The 21,727-nt window shown below is 44.9% G+C and overlaps 1 protein-coding gene across 1 annotated transcript in view; it reads right to left on the reverse strand.

Annotated features, from left to right (window-relative positions):
* Positions 1-21,727, reverse strand: part of dvl3b (dishevelled segment polarity protein 3b) — a 114,902-nt gene that overhangs the window by 45,651 nt on the left and 47,524 nt on the right. The window contains exon 4 of the mRNA XM_080186065.1: positions 16,679-16,785. Coding sequence (XP_080042191.1) covers positions 16,679-16,785 — 107 coding nt within the window. The remainder of the gene's footprint in view (positions 1-16,678; positions 16,786-21,727) is intronic.

Below are 21,727 nucleotides of genomic sequence, written 5' to 3' on the forward strand. Positions count from 1 at the left end.
GGTCTGATATTGAGAGTAAAGTTTGAAGTTTATTTATTAGTGTCACAGGTAGGCTGACATTAACACTGCAATGAAGTTACTGTGAAAATCCCCTAATCGCCACACTCCAGCGTCTGTTCGGGAACATAGAGGGAGAATTTAGCACGACCAACGCACCTAATCCGCACATCTTTTGGACTGTGGGAGGAAACTGGAGCACTTGGAGGAAACCCACGCAGACACAGGGAGAACGTGCAGGCTCTGCACAGACAGTAACCCAAGCCTGGAATCAAACCTGGATCCCTGGCGCTGTGAGGCAGCAGCGCTAACCATTGTGTCACCATGCCACCTGCACTAAAAGATCACAAGGACAGCTTATTAACATGTCTTTATCCTAGCACAGTCAACACAAGACTGGCTAGGCAAGCACCACCCAGCGCAGGGCTTCCATCCCAGGTCATCTGATGCTTCTCTTAAAGGGCATGCCCCAATGTATGTAACAAAGTGGTCCTGCTTCAAGCACAACCTCATACAAATGGGAAGCATTGGAAAGTCATCAAACTGGATAACAGTGTAGAATTTGTCGCATAACGGTGTTCAGCATAGCAAGGGTTATTGTGGGACCAAGACTGTACTGTCTGCGGTATGATATAGAGGAAAAAATGACAGCAAACAAGAGGGTAGACTGACTGTAGAGAGAGTCTGAGAGAAGTTGTCATGAAAATGATACCTAGTTACGGCTGTACCTTGGAGATATTTATGCTGTTGTATATTAACAATAAACAGTTACTGTTCAACCACAGAAATCTCCGGATCTCTTAGTGAGACACCAGACAACCTTTCAATAGAACCACAACTGATTTCCCTGATTTTGTAATCAAAGGACAGTGAGATTAATGTTAATACTCCTTTCACCATCCCGCCCTGAAGATCCCAAAACATGACAGGAATTTGACCTGTGACCTCTTGATTACGTAGTTTCTCCACATGCTTGTATTTATTGCATAAAGTGTTTCACATGCCACTGATAACTTTTTAACGTGCAGTCACTGCTGTAATGTGAGGAACATGGAAGCCAATTTACTCACAGAAAGCTCCTACAGACAGCATCGTAAAAATAACCAGATCATCATTCAAGAAGAAAGATATTGAGGGTAAACACTGGCCAGTACCAATGTTCCCACTAATCTTTCAGCGTTGCACACGTATGGGATCCCTTTCAAACTCTCACACAGCCGTTCACACCCGCACTTGTTATCCATGACTATTTCACATTGCCACATGGCCACGCACTTGCACAGCTTACACAGAGCATTGACCAGGATCCTGGGGAGAATTCCCTGAACTTCCCAAATAGTGCCAAGGGATCTTTTACACCAACCCCAGAGGAGAGACGGGGCTTCCCTTTAACTTCTCATCCACAAGATGCACCTCTGACAGTGCAGCACTCCTTCGGTGCTGCATTGGAACTGTCAGCTTGAACTTGAGGCTCAAGTCTCTGCCTTTTAGAGGAAATCTAAAACTAACAGAAATATTCTCTACGCAGACAAGCACCTGCAGAAGTTGTATTCCAATTTGACAGTCCCAAGATAAAACAGCCTCTCCCCCACCCCGCCTGTCAGACTTGGGATGGGCTGTGAACACCACATCACTGGAACTGCAATGACCCTGGAGTTGAACTCTGTAAACCTTTCCCTTCTCTTAATTGTGCATCTGATGCTGTTTAAACTGGACTCAGTCAAACACCAACTCTTTCACACAATAAAACTGCCACTCAGGGACCGTGTAACTCGATCCTTAATGCCTGAATGTGTCCAATTTAAACATAGGTGAAAGGGCAAATCTCAGGACTGAAGGATGCAGTAAATCCGCTGTCTTGCTTGTCTTCACGAGCCATGCTGTGGGATCCTTAACATCCATCTAAACAAGTAGCCGGAGCTTAACCTGAAGTTTCACCTGAAGGACAGCACCTCCAACAAGGCAGCCCTCTCTCAGCGTGTCCTGCCGGTTCAATCTCCTCCTACACTGAGGCCTAACACTCAAATCAACACAGGTATCGCCATCTGAAGTGCAAAGTCCGTCCACCACTGTCTTCAACAACAAGTAGTTTCACAACACCAGGTTTATTTGGTAGAACGAACTTTTGGAGCGCCGCTACTTCATCAGGTGTTGGACTTTAACCTGGTGTTGTGAGGCTAGTCACTGTGCCACTCACCTGATGAAGGAGTAGCGCTCCGAAACCTCGAGCTACCGAATAAACCTGTTGGATTTTAATGTGGTATTGTGAGACCACTTACTGTGCTTACCCCAGTTCAACACCAGCATCTCCACATCACCTCAACAATAAGAACATAAGAACTAGCAGGAGTCAACAATTCAGCCCCTCAAACGCGCTCTGCCATTCAATGCGATCATGGCTGATCTTGTCTCATCTCCTGACCGTTCGCTATAACCCTTCAACCCATTACTAATTAGAGATCTGTCTAACTCCTCCTTAAATTTACTCAATGTCCCGGCGTTCACAGCACTCTGGGGTCGTGAATTCCACAGGTTCACAACCCTTTCAGAGAAGTTATTTCTCCCCATCTCTGTTTTAAATCTGCCACCCCTTAGCCGAAAACTCCGGCCTCTTGTTCTAGATTGCCTCACAGGAGGAAGCATTCGCTCCATATCTACTTTGTCACTAAATTTTATCATCTTATATACCTGGATTAGATCTGTCTCATTCTTCTAAACTCTAGACAGTATCGGCCTAAACTGTTCAATTTCTCTTCACAAGACAAACACCGCATCTCTGGAATCAATGTAGTGAACCTCCTCTGAAGTGCCTCCAATGGAACAAAATCCCTCCTCGTGTAAGGTGACCAAACCTGTACACAGTACTCCAGGTGTGGTTTCACCAATGCTCTGATTAGTTGCAGGAACACTTCCTTACTTTCATATTCTATTCCTTTCACTATAAAACACCAAAATTCTATTTGCTTTCCTTATTACCTGCTATACCTGCATAGCAGTTTTCTGTGACTCATACAAGAGCACACTCAGATCTCGCTGCACTGAGTCTCTCCATTTAGATAAAAAGTTGCCTTTCCATTTTTTCTGACTAAAATGTATAACCCTCACACTTATCCATGTTAAACTCCAGCTGCCACATTTTGGTCCACTCATCTAACCTATCGACATCCATTTGAAAATTTCTAATTTTCTCATTGCAACTTACTGTCCCATCTATTTTAGTGTCATGTGCAGATTTGATTATAGTATCTTCTATCTGTGTATCCAAGTCATTGATATAGATTGTAACAACAACCCTAAACATTTTTATAACACTTTTATTGTGTTATAATAACACAATAAAGGTGCTTATTTATTGTGTCAAGATTTGTGTGCTTACACTCCTTTGAAACACCCTGGGACATTTTAGTACAGGTGACCAAGAACTCGGTCAAAAAGGTAGAATTTAAGGAATGTTCAAAAACAGGAATGATTGAGGCACAGAAAATGTTCCAGAACTTAGAGTCATGGGCTGGAATTTTACCATCTCACCCGCCAAGGGAATCAGAGTGGGCAAGGGGCAGACCATGGAAAGGTCCATTGAATTCAGGCAGGGTTTTATGGTTTCGGGACAAGTGGGATTGTAAAATCCCACACGTACAAAACTCTGGTGTGGCCGCACTTGGGAGTATTGCGTACAGTTCTGGTCGCCACATTATAGGGAGGATGTGGAGGCATTGCAAAAGGTGCAGAGGAGATTTACCAGGATGTTGCCTGGTATGGTGGGAAGGTCTTATGAGGAAAGGCTGTGGGACTTGAGGCTGTTTTTGTTAGACAGAAGGTTAAGAGATGGCTTAATAGAGGCATATAAGATGATCAGAGGATTAGATAGGTGGACAATGAGAGCCTTTTTCCTCAGATAGAGATGGCTGGCATGAGGGGACATAGCTTTAAATTGAGAAGTGATAGACATAAGACAGATGTCAGAGGTAGGTTCTTTACTCAGAGAGTAGTAAGGGCGTGTACTGCCTACAACAGTAGTGAATTTGCCAACATTAAGGGCATTTAAATGGTCATTGGATAAACATATGGATGATATTGGGATAGTGTAGGTTAGATGGGCTTTAGATTGGTTCCACAGGTTTGCACAACATCGAGGGCCGAAGGGCCTGTACTGCACTGTAATGTTCCATAGAGTTTTACTGCCCATCTGGAGGCGGGTAGGCTATGGTGTTTCAAGTGCTCATCTAAATGTTTCTTACAGGCAGCTGAAAACACGGCTATTAATGGTGCACCAAATGATGTTGTTGGGTGATGCTCTAAAGGTCAGAATTGGAGGAATGCAGACTATAGGTGGAGCTACCGAACTATTAAATTACAGTGGGATGCTTCACCTTAACTCTGTTTAGACCTAATCAATCCTGGTCATTAAGGAGCATGACAGCTTTGAAGTGTAAGTGGAGCAGTCAGAACCTGGCAATGTTCGCCCAGGCTTGACTGTTTGTCTGGGAACAGGTTCCTCCCCAAGACTTCAATTTAATTGTCTTGTCAGAGGAGTTCAGCTGATCCTGTCAACAGCGGTACACAAAGCAACCTGAATCAAACTCAGGTCACTAACACACACAATTCACAGCAGCAGAAGCCAGAGATCCACAGTAGGAGCAGTGCGAAGCTAAGTGTGATGAGGAAATGGGACAAGTCCCGCGTTTCAACTGCCTGCAACACAGATCCTGGAGACAACTCTCTGAATAGCATGCACGTAATATAAATTCATCCTAAAAATTCCATATTTGATTCCCAGTCCATGGTGAGTTAACCAAAGAAAGGGAATCAACGCGTGATCATCATCTCAGTACCTCTCTGGGTGTGGGAAATGGGAGAGACAGGGCTGGGGGGAGCATGAAAGCGCGAGAAGAGAACAGGAAGGGAAGAGTTTTCAAAGTTTATTTTATGAGTGACACAAGTAGGCTTACACTGCAATGAAGTTGCTGTGAAAATGCCCTATTGACCACACTCCAGCGCCTGTTCATAGAAACCAGAAGCAGGAGTAGGGCATTTGGCTCTTTGAACCTGCTCCGCCATTCATTTTGATCATGGCTGATCATCGTTCGGGTGCACGGAGGGAGAATTTAACATGGCCAATGCAACTAACCAACATGTCTTTCGGACTGAGGGAGGAAACCCACGTAGACACGGTGAGAATGTGCAAACTCTGCACAGACCCAAGCCGGGAATGGAACCCGGGTCCCTGGCACTGTGAGGAAGCGGTGCTAATGACTGTGTCACCGTGCCGCCCTTTCTGTAGGAATTGCCCAAGGGAAGTTGGAACTTCCTGGGCAATTCCTACAGGAATGTTGGTGGGGCCATCTGAGGAGTCCCCAGCACATTTCCAATGTAAGACTCTCCGGAGGTCAGGTAATCTGGGCCCCTAGTGATGTACCAGGGATGTCAAAGATGCATGTTCTCCCATTTGTCCAAATCGGATTAAGATAAACATTGCTGACTATCCAGTGCTCCCAACTCTGCAACATTTGAAAACTTGTTTACAGGAGATTAAATCTGTAGCTGCTTCCTTTCTAACAGTGGCTAATATCAAATTGTTGAATGCTTTTGCACTTGAGGGAATGAAGGATTCCTCCACAAAGGTACGCAGAGGGTTGACCAGAATGGTATCAGTAATGAGAGACTTCACTTCGGCAGAAAGACTGGAGATACTGTGATTTTTCTTATTGGAATCTGGAAGGTTAAGAGGTGATTCAATCAGGGCATTCAAAATTGTAAAGGATGATGAAAAATTAAATGAGGAGAAATGGTTTCCAGTGGCGGTAGGGTTGGTGAAAATTTTAGATCTTTGGCAAAACAAGAGCAAGGAGTAGCTGTGATCAGAAATGTGCTGCCTGAAAGTGCAGTAGACACAGGCTGGGTGGTAACTTCAAAAGGGAATTGGATAAATACTGGAAGAGGCAAAAAGTTCAGGGCTGTGGGAGAAGACAGCAGAGGACAAATGGGAATAATTGGATCGCTCCTTCAAAGAGCTAGCACGGGCACAATGGATCAAATGGCCTCCTTCTGTGCTGTGTGATACTGTGAAGTTTACTTCTTACATAATGTCATGAATCTAATCCGTTCAGGAAGAAGAGGCAAAGTTTTGTGCTTGTTGCTGAAATAAAGTAACTTTATACAGGTCAAAGGCTTCCGTCAGGACTAGAGGTAAATCCACAATTAACGAACAATGACAGTAATTAGATAGAAATGTTAGCTCAGAAGCCTATCCACCACATGCAGTGAACTATTAAATTGCCTGCTTGTCAGCAGCAAGCTTCAATTCATAGTCCCTCACGTTTGTTCGGAGAATATCTTTGTATCATCCTACAGGGAGGCTAGTCATTTCAGATTACTGCTCCCATCTCCTCTGCTTGAACAAGAATAACAACTGGATACACTGGAGAACCAGCCTATCCCCAAGATACATTCCTGATCCAAACTGATTCTAACTGTCCCCGATTGGTCTGAGTGAGATCGAATGCACTGTAGCTTTTCATTTGGCTCAAACCAGACTCAGCCATTCTCCGGCCTCGCACGGTCCGCCACTGTTTCCAGCGCGGATGGAGAATTTGGCGCTCAGCCAAATCTCCACTCACAGCAGAGGGACCGGAGATTCCCAGCTGCGGGCAAAGTCGGAGAACTCCAGTCAAGATATGGTAAATCTAACTAGTTAAAAATCACAAGATACCTGCCACCATTTGGAATTTTCTTTCTGTTGTCTTGTTTCTTTATGGTTGAAGGATACATTAATTTACCATCATTATTGACTAAAATTCATAATTAAATGTGAAAATAGGCAACTGAACCCAGCTAAAAGAACTGAATTGTGTAGCAGCCACTTCAGCTGGTTATTCAGTGGAGATAATTAACTGTTGCACTCTCTGGAACAACATCCTGATGTTTCTGGATATTGTAACCTCCTCTACCATGAGAAGCTCCTAGATCTCTGTGTCCCTCCAATTCTGGCCTCCTGACTTTTGTTACTCTGCCACTGGCGATCATATAGAGTCATAGAGGTTTACATCGTGGAAACAGGCCCTCCAGCCTAACTTGTCCATGCCGCCAAGTTTTCACCACTAAGCTAGCCCCGTATGCCTGCATTTGGCCCATGTCCCTCTACACCCATCTTACCCATGTAACTGTCTAGATGCTTTTCAAAAAATGAAATTGTATTGGCCTCTACTACTACCTCCAGCAGCTCGTTCCAGCCACTCTCCACCCTCTGAGTGAAGAAAATTGCCCCTCTGGACCCTTTCATATCTCCCCCCTCTCACTTCTTCAACTGCTCAGGTTCTATGCTTTCAATTTCCCTCCCTACACCTTTCCATCTTTCTCTCCTGCTTTAAGATACTCCTTTGGCCATGCTAAATTCTCCCTTAGTGTACGGGAACAGTGCCAGAGTGTGGCAACTTGGGGATTTTCACAGTAACTTCATTGCAGTGTTAATTTAAGTCTACTTGTGTGACACTAATAAATAAGCTTTAAACTTCATTAAAAAACTTCAAAATGTTCCTTCTTCAATCAAACATTTGCTCACCTGACCCAGTGTGTCATGTGACTTGGCATTACATTTTTTAAAAATAATTGCTCCCTGTGAATCTCCTTGCAATGTTCGCTAGGCTAAAGGGGATGGATAAATGATTGTTGTTATAGTTAAATCAAATACTTGTTGCATTACATTTAACACAGCACAAGAATGATGGGCCGAATGATTTGATTTATTATTGTCATGTATTAACATAATGAAAAGTATTGTTTCTCGCGTGCTATACAGACAAAACATACTGTTCAAAAAGAAGGAAAGGAGAGAGTGCAGAATGTAGTGAAACAATCATAGCTAGGGTGTAGTGAAAGATCAACTTAATGCAAAGTAGGTCCATTTAAAAGTCTGATGGCCCCAGGAAAGAAGCTGTTCTTGCGTCGGTTGGTACGTGACCTCAGATTTAGAAGGTCTTATGAGGAAAGGCTGAGGGACTTGAGGTTATTTTCATTGGCGAGAAGAAGGTTACGAGGTGACCTGATTGAGGCATACAAGATGATCAAAGGATTGGATAGGGTGGACAGTGACAGCCTTTTACCTCGGATGGTGATGGCTAACACAAGGGGACATAGCTTTAAATTAAGGGGTGGTAATTATAGGACGGATGTCAGAGGTAGGTTCTTTACTCAGAGGGTAGTAAGGGCGTGGAATGCCCTGCCTGCAGCAGTTGTGGACTCGCCAACTTTAAGGGCGTTCAAATGGTCAGCGGATAGGCATATGGCTAACATTGGAATAGTTTAGGTTAGAGGGTCATTAGATTGGTTCCACTGGTTGGCGCAACATCGAGGGCCAAAGGGCCTGTACTGCGCTGTAATGTTCTATGACTTTTGGATCTTTTTCCCGAAGGAAGAGAGAATGTCCAGGATTCGTGGGGTCCTTAATTATGCTGGCTGCTTTGCCAAGACAGTGGGAATTGTAGACAGAGTCAATGAGTGGGAGACTGGTTTGCGTGATGGATTGGACGACATTCACGACCTTTTGTAGTTCCTTAAGGTCTTGGGCAGAGTAGGAGACATGCCAAGCTGTGATACAACCAAAAATAATGCTTTTTATGGTGCATCTGTAAAAGTTGGTAAGAGTTGTTGCTGACATGCCAAATTTCCTTAGTCTTCTGAGAAAGTAGAGGTGTTTGCGGGCTTTCTTAACTATAGTGTCAGCATAGGGGGACCAGGACAGGTTGTTGGTGATCTGGACACCTAAAAACTTGAAGCCCTCAATCCTTTCTACTTTGTCTCCGTTGATGTAAACAGGGGCACGTTCTCCTTTACGCTTCCTGAAGTCAATGACAACTTCCTTCGCTTTGTTGACATTGAGGGAGAGATTACTGTTGCCGCACCAGTTCATCAGAATCTCTACCTTATTCCTGTACTTTGTCTCGTCGTTGTTTGAGTTCCGACCTACTACAGTGGTGTCATTGCAAACTTGAAAATGGAGTGGCCCTTTGAACCAACCACATTGCTGTGGATCTGAAGTCACGTGCAGGCCTGACTGGGTAAGGACGGCAAATTTCCTTCCCTGAAGAACATCAGTTAACCAGATATGGTTTTATTTTTATGACCATGAAACCATAAGACATAGGAGGCAGAGTTAGGCCCCTTGGCCCATCAAGTCTGCTCCACCATTCAATCATGGCTGATATTTTTCTCATCCCTGTTCTCCTGCCTTTTTCCCATAACGCGTGATCCCCTTATTAATCAAGAACCTATCTATCTCTGTCTTAAAGACACTCAATGACCTGACAATTGACAATGGTTTCACGGTCATCATTGGACTTAATTCCAGATTTTTTTTTGTTCAATTCAAATTTCACCAACTGCTGAGCTGGGATTCGAACGATGGTCCGCAGAGCATTACCCTAGGTCTGTGGATAACAAGTCCAGTGACAATATCCCTTATACCATTGCCTCCCCTGTAAATATAACAGAATACAACTACCTTTGCATCTATTATGCCTGTTGTAAATTCTAAGTAGGATGAGATGTCCAGATGTCTGCAGTGCCTCCATCCCCGCACTCCCTCCTAAATGGGAATTTAGTGCGCTGAAAAATTACATTTTGCCTGCTGATTATTGCTTGCAAGGAACGACCTAGGCAGCAACATTGTGAGGGTGTCACCAAAGAGGTGTATTATTTTAGTGAGATATGCCTGGGAACCCTGAGAATCTCCTCCCTCTGTTTAGGTCACCCATGCTTCAAGCACCTTTATGCTGAGTGGTGCAAGTGCCTGCCTGGGCTGAACCTCAGCCTCTGTTATTGCAGGTTTAAGGTGCTGGGGAGGAGGTACAGAGGAGATGTTAGGGGTAAGTTTTTCACTCAGAGTGTGGTGAGTGAGTGGAATCGGCTGCCGTCGGTGGTGGTAGAGGCGAACTCATTGGGGTCTTTTAAGACACTTCTGGATGAGTACATGGGATTTAATGGGATTGAGAGTTATAGATAGGCCTGGTAGGTATGGATATGATTGGCGCAAGTTGTGGGCCGAACGGCCTGTTTGTGCTATGGTGTTCTATGTAAAACTGTTTGTGTGTAACATAGCCAGTGTGAGAGTTTATTGTGCTTCAAAGAACCCTTACGATAATGAAAAGACTTGAGTATCTGGGCTCAAAGCACCGCTGTAAAAGTGATGTGTAAAGGTCACTGTTTGAGGAAATGTGCCCAGTTGCGTGGGCAAGTTCAGTCTCGGTTGAGCGGTTAGAACTCTTGAGAGTCAGAAGCAGGAGTCTAGAGACTTGAGCACAAAGTGCACTATCCGCTGCACTAAAGGAGGTGATGTGCTTCTGATATGACTGAGGGCCCCCTCAGCTAAATGATCCCATGGCCCTTCGAGCCTGCTCCGCCATTCATTTTGATCGTGGTTAATAATCAAATTCAATATCCTGATCCCTCCTTCCCCCACATCCCTTGAGCCCCAAGAGCTATATCTAATTTCTTCTTGAAATCACAACATTTTGGCCTCAACTACTTTCTGGGGTAATGAATCCACACTTTCACCAGTCTATGGTTGAAGAAATTTCTCCTCACCTCAGTCCTAAATGTTTTTCCCCTTATCCTCGAACTATACCCCTAGTTCTGGACTCCCCCACCATTGGGAACATCCTTTCTGAATCCAATCTGTCTAACTCTGTTGGAATTTTTTAAGTTTCTATGAGATGCCCTCTCACTCTTCTAAACTGCAATGAATATAATCCTAACTGACTTAGAGTTTTCTCACTTGACAGACCTGCCATTCCCAGAATCAGCCTGGTAAACCTTTGCTGCATTCCCTCTATAACGAGGACATTCTTCCTCAGATAAGGAGGCCAAAACTGTGCACAATACTCCAGGTGTGGCCTCACCAACGCCCTGTACAAATGCAGCAAACATCCCTATCCCTGTACTCAAATCCTCTCGCTGTGAAGGCCAAGATACCATTTGCCTTCTTTACTGCCTGCTCTGGGAACTTGCTGCTTCCTGCTTTACAGCAATGGATATATTTCAAAGCAGCTCACTGCTTGTGAAACATTTGGGGACATATCAAAGTTGTGAAAAGTGATGAATAAAAGCTTTCTTCTTTCTTTTCCGAAATAAATATGAACGCCTCCCCTCTCTCCGAATACATAAATCAGGTTGTATTGGGTTTACACAGAGCAACAATAATTTGATTTATGGGCAGTACAGAGTTAACTAATCTCAGGAGTGAGTGAACAAGGGGACCAGCATAGTGGGAATGTTACTGGAACAGTAATCCAGAGGCGAGACTAACGTTCCAGAGACGGAAGTTCAAATCCCACAGCAGCATATCAGGGAATATAAATTCAATTAATAAATTTGGAATACAATGTCTGTGTTATTAATGATCATGAAACAACCAGAATGGCATGAAACAGGGAAAAAACCTGCCATCCTTACCACACCCGGTTATTCCAGATCCACGACAATGTGAATGCCTCTTAACTGCCCTCTGAAACAGCCCAGCAAACCTCTCAGTTACATTAAACTCCTAGCGGAAGCAGTATGTACGTGTGTACCTACATCGCATGGACCGTAACCATTCACAAAGGAGATTTCCACCTCTCAATTCTCAAACAAAAACCAGGGATTTCTGCTTCCAATCAGTATCCAGCAAACAAGGGTCAAGGGGAGAAGGGTAAAGGGAAAATGGGGATGAGTAAGGAGTTACGAAGCCAGCCCTGCTCTTCCTGGTTATTAATTCTGAGAACAAGTCTCTGTCGGCTGTCGTAGAGTCACAGAGATGACACAGCACAGGAAGAGGTTTTTCAGCCCATCTTGTCTGTGCCAGCCATCAAGCACCTATCTATTCTAATCCCATTTTCCAGCACTAGGTCTGCAGCATTGTGTGCTATGGTGTTACAAGTGCTCATCTAAATGTTGTTTAAATGTTGTCAGGGTTCCTGCCTCTCTCTCAGGCAGCAAGTTCCAGATTCCCACCACCCTCTGGGTGAAAAAGATTTCCTCCAAATCCCCCCTAAACCTCCTGCCTCTTAGCTTGAATCTATGCTCCGCTGGTTATTGACTCCTCTACAATGGGGAAAACTTTCTTCCCATCTACCCTCTATCTCATAATTTTACACACCTCAATACAGTGTCGTTCCCCACCTCCCCCACCCTTCTCTGCTCTAAGGAAAACAACCCTGGCCTAACCAGTCTCTCTTCATAGCTGGAACACTCCAGCCCAGGCAATGTCCTGGTGAATCTCCTCTGCACCCTCTCCAGTGCAATCACATCCTCCCTATAATGTGGAGATCTGAACTGCACACAGTACTTTAGCTGTGGCCTAATGACTGTTTTATACAGTTCCATCCCAACCTCTCTGTTCCTACATTCTATGCCTCGGCTAACAAAGGCAAGTATCCCATATGCCTTCTTATCTACCTGTCCTGCTACCTAGGGGATTTTCACAGTAACTTCATTGCGATGTTAATGTAAGCCTACTTTCGAAACTAATAAATAAACTTAAACTTCAGAGATCTAGGGACGTGCACCCCAAGGTCCCTCTGGTCCTCTGTACTTGCCTTGTTAGTCCTCCCAAAATACATCACCTCACACTTTGCAGGGTTAAATTCCATTTGCAACCTGATCAGTGCTGTTGACCCCTCCCCCGGGGACGGTGCTTAACAGGCCAGTGGGGGCCATGAAACAACAATTAGCGTTAACAAATAAGTCAGGGGGAATTCCCATCCCTCTCCGAACACCGCATAAACACTAGGAGACGGGAAACGAGAAACATGGGAGAGGTTCACCTGCCTGGTTTGGGGTCACTGGGCTGGAATACATTGGAGTGGAGTGAATGCAGCTCAGTGACTGCGTGATTCACTGAACACCCTCACAAAGTCAACAAGCAGTGGCGCGGCGCAGGTGAAGAAAGAACTTAACTCAGCCGTGACAATACTCGGAGAGCTACCAGAGTATCAGTGCCCCTTGATTAGAAAGGGCATTTTCTAAGGGCAAAGGACACTCGTACAGTTTCCTGCATCACCTTAAAACATCACAAAACGCTACAAAGTTAATGAAGTCATATAGGTGTCTATGACTCTGTGCTTGGGTCAAAATTACTATGCTTGGGGCAAATGGGATCAAAGGTTATGGGGAAAAAGCAGGATTAGGTCACTGAGTTGGACGATCGGCCATTATCGTGATGAATGGTGGAGCAGGCTCAAAGGGCCAAATGGCCTCCTCCTACTCCTATCTTCTATGTTACTATGTATACACCACAGAAAAAGGCCCTTCAACCCATCGCATCTGCGACAATTCACCCAACTATTCTAATCCCATTTTCCAATACTTTAGAAGTGTAGACAGTGCTCTGCTTTAGCTAATTTGCATACAGCAAGATCCCAGAAATGATAATGAGATCAGAGAACAATAACCTGCTTTTCAGTGCTGTTAGTTGGGGAATATTTTCAGGAGTGAATCAATATATATAAAGGACCTTCCATAAATACTGACAGTCTCAGGGGTGTCTAAGAGTGAGAGGAGGACAGAGGAATCCAGATTCAACTCAGATTGACAGAGAAATTCCTTTGCACAAAGCAAAGACAACAACTTGCATTTATATGGCACCTTTGACACAGTGAAATGTGCCAAGGCACCTCAGGGGAGCGCTATCAGACAAGAACAAGTACTGAGCTAAAGGAGGAGCTATCAGAAAAGGTGACCAAATGCAGATTACTACCTGTGGCTGTAAATTGGGGGAGTGAAGTGTGCAGCGGGACCTGGGTGTCCTTGTGCACCAGTCACTGAAGGTAAACATGCAGGTGCAGCAAGTGGTAAAGAAGGCAAATGGTATGTTGGCCTTCATTGTGAGAGGTTTTGAGAGATGTGTTGTTGCAATTATACAGGGCCTTGGTGAGGCCACACCTAAAGTATCACGTACAGTTTTGGTCTCCTTTTCTGAGGAAGGATATTCTTGTTCTCGAGGGAGTGCCGCGAAGGTTTACCAGGCTGATTCCAGGGATGGCGGGACTGATGCGTGAGGAGAGATTGACTAGGTTAGGATTGTTTTCGCTGGCGTTCAGACGAATGACGGGGGACATCACACAGACTTATAAAGTTCTAACTGGACTAGACAGGGTAGATGCAGGGAGGATGTTCCTGATGGTGGGGGAGTGCAGAACCAGGGGTCACAGTCTGAGGATTCAGGGTAGACCATTTAGGACAGAGATGAGGGGACATTCACCCAAAGAGGGTGAGCCTGTGGAATTCATTACCACAGGAAGTAGTTGATGCCAAAACACTGAATGTATTTAAGAGGCAGCTGGATATAGCACTTGGGGCAAATGGGATCAAAGATTATGGGGAAAAAACAGGATTAGGCTATTGAGTTGGATGATCAGCCATGATCTTAATGAATGGCGGAGCAGGCTCAAAGGGCCAAATGGCCTCCTCCTGCTCCTATCTTCTATGTTTCTATGCTTGGATAAAGGCCTGGGTTTTAAGGAGTTTCTCAATGGAGGAGAGAAATGGGGAAGTTCAGGGAGGGAATTCCAGGCCTGATGGTCTCAGCGGCTGAAGGCATGGTCACCGATGGGGACTGAAGGATGTGGGCTTGATGAAAAGCTGAGCCAAGGAGATAAGTTAAAGGAGTGTCTCAAAGAAGCGGACGGAGAGAGGTAGGAAGTCACAAATGGATGGAATGTATTCTCAGATAGAGAATTTGAGATAAAAACCCTGGAAAGCAGAACTGTCGGTATGTCCAAAAGAACTTACAGCCAATGAATATTGTTATAATATCTATTTAAGAACCATAGAAAATAGGAGTGGGGGGAGACCATTCAGCCCTTCGAGTCTGCTCTGCCATTCAGTACAATCATGGTTGATCATCCAACTCAACAGCCTGATCCTGCCTTCCCCCAACATCCTTTGATCCCCTTCACCTCAAAAATATTCAATGCTTTGGCCTCAACTACTTTCTGTAGTAGCGAATTCCACAGGCTGACCAATCTCTTGATGAAGAAATTTCTCCTCATCTCCATTGTGGTCAGCCCCACCACTGGGAACATTCTTCCTGCATCTACCCTGTCTAGTCCTGTTAGAATTTTATAGGTTTCTTTCAGATCCCCCCTCATTCTTTTGAACTCCAGCGAACGCAATCCTAACCGACTTAATCTCTCCTCTTACATCAGTCCTAAGTGAATGTTACAATGGGGACATAATAATTTTCTCTTAGACGACTGACTTAGGCTTTATCTATAATTAGTTTGGGATCACGCAAGAATATTCAACTTTGGCAGTGGTGAAACCCCATCCTCTGATCCCCAACTCCTCACAAATACATTGAGAACTGCTGCACCAGTGCACAGTATTTGGTGGAAGCGCGTCAACACCTCCCCACCCCTACCCCACTCTGCAACACAGTAATAGGCTACTTGACCCAACAGCTTCATGCTGTTCTTGGTACTCCACATATACCTCGTCCCATCCTATATCATTTCACCCTATCAACGCACCTCTCTATTTCTTTCTCCCTCAGGTACATCCTAGTTTCGTCTTAAACACATCTCTGCTTCAACAACATGGGGTGGAAAATTTCACATTCTGATTACAACAAAAGAACAAACAACAGTACAGCACAGGAACAGGCCCTTCGGTCCTCCAAGCCTGCGCCAATCATGATACCTGCCGAAACGAAACCATATGCACTCAGAGACCATATCCTTCCATTCCCGTCCTATTCACGTATTTGTCTAGTTACCCATTGAATGCTGCTACTGTACCTGCTCTCACCGCCTCCCTGAGCAGCGCATTCCAGACATTCACCACCCTCTATGTAAAAAAAAAACTTGCCTTGCACATCACCTCTAAACATTTCCCCACCTGGATAAAGATGATCGTAGTGTCAACGTTACTTATCAGGCTGAGCCTGAATATTGTCCAGGTCTTGCTATCTGCAGGCACAGGCTGCTTCACTCTCTGAGGAGTGGAGAATGGTACTGACCACTGTGCAATCATCAGTGAGTGTCCCAATTTCTAACCTTACGACACTGGAAATGTCAATAACTAGCAGCGGGAGATTGTTGGGCTGAGGATGTCACCACCGGAATATCCTACAGTGATGTCGTGGGATTGGGATGAATGGGATCCAATGACCAGCTGCCTTCCTGTTCAATACGATTCCCATTGACTTCGATTCTGTTAAGAGTCTGACTCTTAAACTGGGCAGAGGTAGCTGATCCAACCTGGAGCAGGAATTGGGTTCATGATAGTGGCTGGCATGGGTAATAGCTCCTGATCCCGTTCTGTACTTGGCATTATCCCTGTCGGAATGTGCAGATGAGTAGGTCCTGCACTCAGTAGTAGGGATTTTAGGATAGTCTCTTTCCAGCTACTGCAGTTGAAATACACTCTACTGATAGCTTTCAGAGCTATAAAGCTTTTACTATGTTGTTAAGGTGAGATGATTAAGGATTGAGGGTGATTGGGGGGAGTGTGTGTGTGTGAAGGTGGTGGTGGTGGTGATGTGGCCCATACGGAGGGTAGACACCATCATAGGCCAGTTGGGCCAAATGGCCTGTTTCTAGGTTGTAAATCCCACGTAAATCACTGGCATATCCGTGCTGCTTGGGGTGACTTAGTGGGGAGCACCTTTTCCTCTCTACTTCTCACCCATTCGAAAGGGATTACTCACCGTGTTCATGACCTTCCTTCCGGCGTAGCCGCTCCTTTCGTGAAGAGACCACCGACTCGGTCTCCGTCTCGTTGTCCAGGTTGTCCTGACTCCCGGCTGCATTGGCGCTGCGGGAAAAATAAATAAAAATGAGCGCCCTGAGTCTGAATCCCACATCATCACCACGCAGCAAGTATCACACAGGGTAAAACTCATGGTGTCAGCAGCTTAGTCACACTGTCACTGCTGGCAATGTGACGGTACGATCAGATAAAAGCAGGTTTGTATGGTGCAGGATTAGGCATATATCAAAACAAATATTAAAAATATAAAACATTAAAAATGCTGGAGGATTCAGAGGAAAGAGTGGCAAAGTGAGACTTGTTAAATGGCTCTTTCAAAGAACCAGCACAGATAAAATGGGCCAAATGGCCTCTGTGCCATATGATTTTACCCAAGGGAATCAATGGCACTTGAGGCACGGAGCAGCCATTGAATGGTGAACAGGTTCAAGGGGCTGAATGGCCTCCTCCTGTACCTATGTCCCTGGAAGTTAAGTCAATAAAGTAAAGTAAAAAGTTTATTTTTTAGTGTCACAAGTAGGCTTACATTCACACTGCAACTAAGTTACTGTGAAAATCCCCTAGTCGCCACACTCCAGCACCTGTTCGAGTATGCTGAGGGAGAATTTAGCACGGCCAATGCACCTAACCTGCACATCTTTGGACTGTGGGAGGAAACTGGAGCACCTGGAGGAAACCCATGCACACACTGGGAGAACGCGCAAAATCCACACAGACAGTGACCCAAGCTGGGAATTGAACCTGGGGCCCTGGTGCTGTGAGGCAGCAGTGCTAACCACTGTGCCACCCACACACTTTCACTGAAAGTTACTGAACTAAGTTACACTGAATGAAACCAAGAGGACTGGTGGAGACATTTATCTTCATGGGGTGTTTTCTATTTATACTGGAAGGAATGAGGCCTGAACAACGAGAGATAAATAGCCTACGTTCATAAACATAAATCCTCTCCCACTCGGAGCGAGTTCTCTGCATCTCAAGGGATCTCTTCAAAGTGTGGGATGAACCACATTTGAAGAATGTAGCAGAGTATAATCAGAGAACTGTCAGCATTTCCTCATCTCTCAACACCTACACCAGCTTCTTCTATCAAGACTTTGTAGGCAGAGTATGTTGATGGCTGGTCCAGTTAAATGTCTTGTCAACGGTGAACCGTTACAGCCAAGGGGACGGGGCTCAATTCTCCTTTGCTGGAGATGGTCAGAATGCTCTCTGCACAGAAAGGAGGTTACTGGGATAAGGCAGGGGAGAGTGGGACTGGGTAGAAGAGTCAGTGCAGACTCGATGGGCCAAATGGCCTCCTTCTGCACTGCCTGGTGTTTTGGTGGCACAGACAGTGATTGGCATTGATCAACTCCAGGTCAATCTGCAGACAATCTGACACAGACTACGTTCCATATTGCTACCTCATTCCATTGTTTTTACATCATGAGGAGAGACCTCGCTTCCTCGCCCAGGTGCCTGTTTTTTTTTTAACACAGCAAAGGTCCATGGATTATGCATCCGTGGGCGCATCACATCCAAACCAGATCCTGCCCTCATCCTGACATTCCCACAGAATATAAAAACAGTTTAGAGATCATCTGACAACAACCAGGAATTTTTACCCAGGCCTTTCCCCCACTCCTGAGGCTAATAACCTCACCCCCAGCTCAGGCCCATGTGATCAGTAAATGGCATTAGTGAGTTCAGCTATACTCTGGGTGAAAAAACAAACTGAGAACCCAGTCAATTGGAACGAGGCTGATCAGAGCAGAATCACTGGTTAAAGGGTAAAGAAAATCTGGAAATCCCCCTCCCCCAAACATCTACACAATAACTGTACTGAATCTGAAGCCCCTCTTGGAAGTGTAAGAGCACTTGTCTGTTGATCAGGTAAGTGTGAGTGAAATGAACTCTGTTTCCAATAAAAGTCACAAACCTACAGCCCGAGTTAGCATCTTCCAACTGTTCTGTAACGGTGTTGGCTCACTGCCCCCTGGTGGAAGCAGCCAGCAATTCCAGAAACATGGACATATCCGTCATTTACACAGCATGGAGAGGGCAGTGTAGAGGGAGCTTTACTCTAACCCCGTGCTGTACCTATCCTGGGAGTGTTTGATGGGGACAGTGTAGAGGGAGCTTTACTCTGTATCTAACCCCGTGCTGTCCCTGTCCTGGGAGTGTTTGATGGGGACAGTGTAGAGGGAGATTTACTCTGTATCTAACCCTGTGCTGTACCTGTCCTGGGAGTGTTTGATGGGGGACAGTGTAGAGGGAGCTTTACTCTGTATCTAACCCCATGCTGTACCTGTCCTGGGAGTGTTTGATGGGGACAGTGTAGAGGGAGCTTTACTCTGTATCTAACCCCGTGCTGTACCTGTCCTGGGAGTGTTTGATGGGGGACAGTGTAGAGGGAGCTTTACTCTGTATCTAACCCCGTGCTGTACCTGTCCTGGGAGTGTTTGATGGGGGACAGTGTAGAGGGAGCTTTACTCTGCATCTAACCCCGTGCTGTAACCTGTCCTGGGAGTGTTTGATGGGAGACAGTGTAGAGGGAGCTTTACTCTGTATCTAACCCCATGTTCTCATTCTTACCTAACTTATCACAGCCAAAGAGCCATTTGCAATGGCGTCTCTTCCTGCATCCATATCATTAATTCTGGTGTCCTTCACGGATACATCCATTCCCCCCCACCCACTCCTATTCCTCACTGGCATGTTTCTCTTCAGTGACATCATCAGAAAGCAGAGTGTTAGTTTTATACGCTAAGAACACTCAACTGTACCTCACCATCATCTCTCTCAACCCTCCACCATCTCCAACTTATCAGGCTGTTCATAGCCTCATATTAGTGCCATTACTCTGCCTGCATGTTTCCATTTCAAGAACATCGCCTGACCTTGCCCATCTGACCTCATCTGCTGCTGAAGCCCTTATTTGTGCCTTTGTTACCTCCAGGATCAGCTATTCCTAGGTGCTCCTGGCTGGTTTCAGACAATCTGGGTTCTGCCATGGACATTGCAGTTTGTGATGATTCTCTGCTACTAATATATTTTATGTTTCTGTACAATGTTTTAAAGTTTTTTCCACAGGTAATCAGTATGACTGACAGGAATGCAGGGTAATTACTCCTTTTAGCTGTGAAGTCTTTATTTAGCAGAAAGTTAATGCACTCTCGTTTATAAGTTGAGACAAGCCCCGGGGTTTTTTGATTGAAGTAATGGAAAATAAGTTTAGGTATACAGGGACATATGATCATGATGTTGATGGAAGCAGCTAGTTTTGTAGCAGAGAAGCAGTTTTCTGTGGTTAATTGTTGACTGGAGCTGTTTAAATAGTTGTTCTCTCTGCAAAGTCTCACTGACAGTTTTAGGACTTTCTACACTAATTTAAAGCAAGTTTGCCCGGGTTTGCTAACTATATTTAAAGTGGGGATAAGTCTAGAAGAAGATTGCTGCTTATTTGAAACTGAAATAGTGATAAGTTGGTGACTGGCTAGCATTTATTATCCATCCCTAGTCATCCTTGTTCAGAGGGCAGTTGAGAGTCAACCACATTGCTGTGGGTCACATAAGCCACAGCAGCTAAGGATGCTGGACATTAGTGAACCATGGGTTTTACTGACAATCATTTCATGGTCATCAGTAGATTCTTAATTCCAGATTTTTTTAAATTGAATTTAAATTCCACCATCTGCCATGGCGAGATTTGAACCTGGCTCCTCAGAACACTAGCTGAGTTTTTGGATTAATAGTCTAGTGATAATATCACTAGGTTATCGCCTCCTTAACTAGGAATTAGAAGTTAGAAATTGGAGCTGTTTCTTTCATGTTTAAAGATTGTTCAATGGTTAAGAGTTAAACTGTTTCATTTTGTTTGAGCTATAGTTAGACTGTTATGAATAAATCCTGTTTTGAAAAAAGATTCCAAATCTGTCACTAGAATCACACCTGGGGTGAAGCTTCCTTTCCTTATATTTACACCAAAATAAAAAAAATTGTCAGGCTCTATTCTGACTTTGCAACATACCTTGGTTTTCTGATCCAGGAATCATAACACAGTCTTGGGCAAAATATAGACAAAAGAGCTGAATATCAGAGGGGCATCTGCTTCTGACATCAAGACAGCATTTGACCATGTGTGGTATCAAGGAGGACTGGCAAAACTGAAGTCAGTGGAAATCGGGGAAATCTCTCCATTGTTGGAGTCAAACCCAGTACAAAGAAGAAAGGTTGTCATTCATAAAATCCCTAAAGTGCAGAAGGAGGCCATTTAGCCCATTGAGTCTGCACCAACCACATCCCCACCCAGGCCCTATTCTTGTCACCCCAGATATTTACCCTGCTAATCCCTCTGACACTAAGGGTCAATTTAGCATGGCCAGTCCGCCTAACCCACACATCTTTGGGCTACAGGAGGAAACAAGAGCATCCAGAGGAAGCCCACGCAGACACGGGGAGAACGTCCGTGTGGAGTTTACATAATGACCTGAGGCTGGAATCAAACCAGATCCCTGATGCTGTGAGACAGTAGTGCTAATCACTGTGATATCGCTGCAGAAATTATTCAGCACATTGCACTAAGACTAACCACCTTGAGCTGCTTTGACAACAGATGTGGCCCAAGTGGACTGGACCGGAAAGGTAGGACAGTCAATAAACAGCAGCAGCTGTTCATGGAGATATTCAATTCAAGCCAAATAAACTTCATTCCAGAGAGGCCTCAGCTGGAACACTGTGCGCAGTTCTGATCTATAATGGTCCTCAGGTGCCAACTATTTACAATCTATATTTTTATTTATTAGTGTCACAAGTGGGCTTACATTAACACTGCAATGAAGTTACTGTGAAAATCCCCTAGTCGTCACACTCCGGTGCCTGTTTGTGTACACTGAGGGAGAATTTAGCACGGCCGATGCACCTAACCAGCATATCTTTTGGAATGTGAGAGGAAACTAGGGCAACCGGAGAAAACCCATGCAGACACGGGAAGAACGTGCGGACA

Source organism: Carcharhinus amblyrhynchos, chromosome 3, assembly GCF_965287045.1.
Source record: "Carcharhinus amblyrhynchos chromosome 3, sCarAmb.v2.hapA, whole genome shotgun sequence".
Classification (NCBI taxonomy): domain Eukaryota; kingdom Metazoa; phylum Chordata; class Chondrichthyes; order Carcharhiniformes; family Carcharhinidae; genus Carcharhinus; species Carcharhinus amblyrhynchos.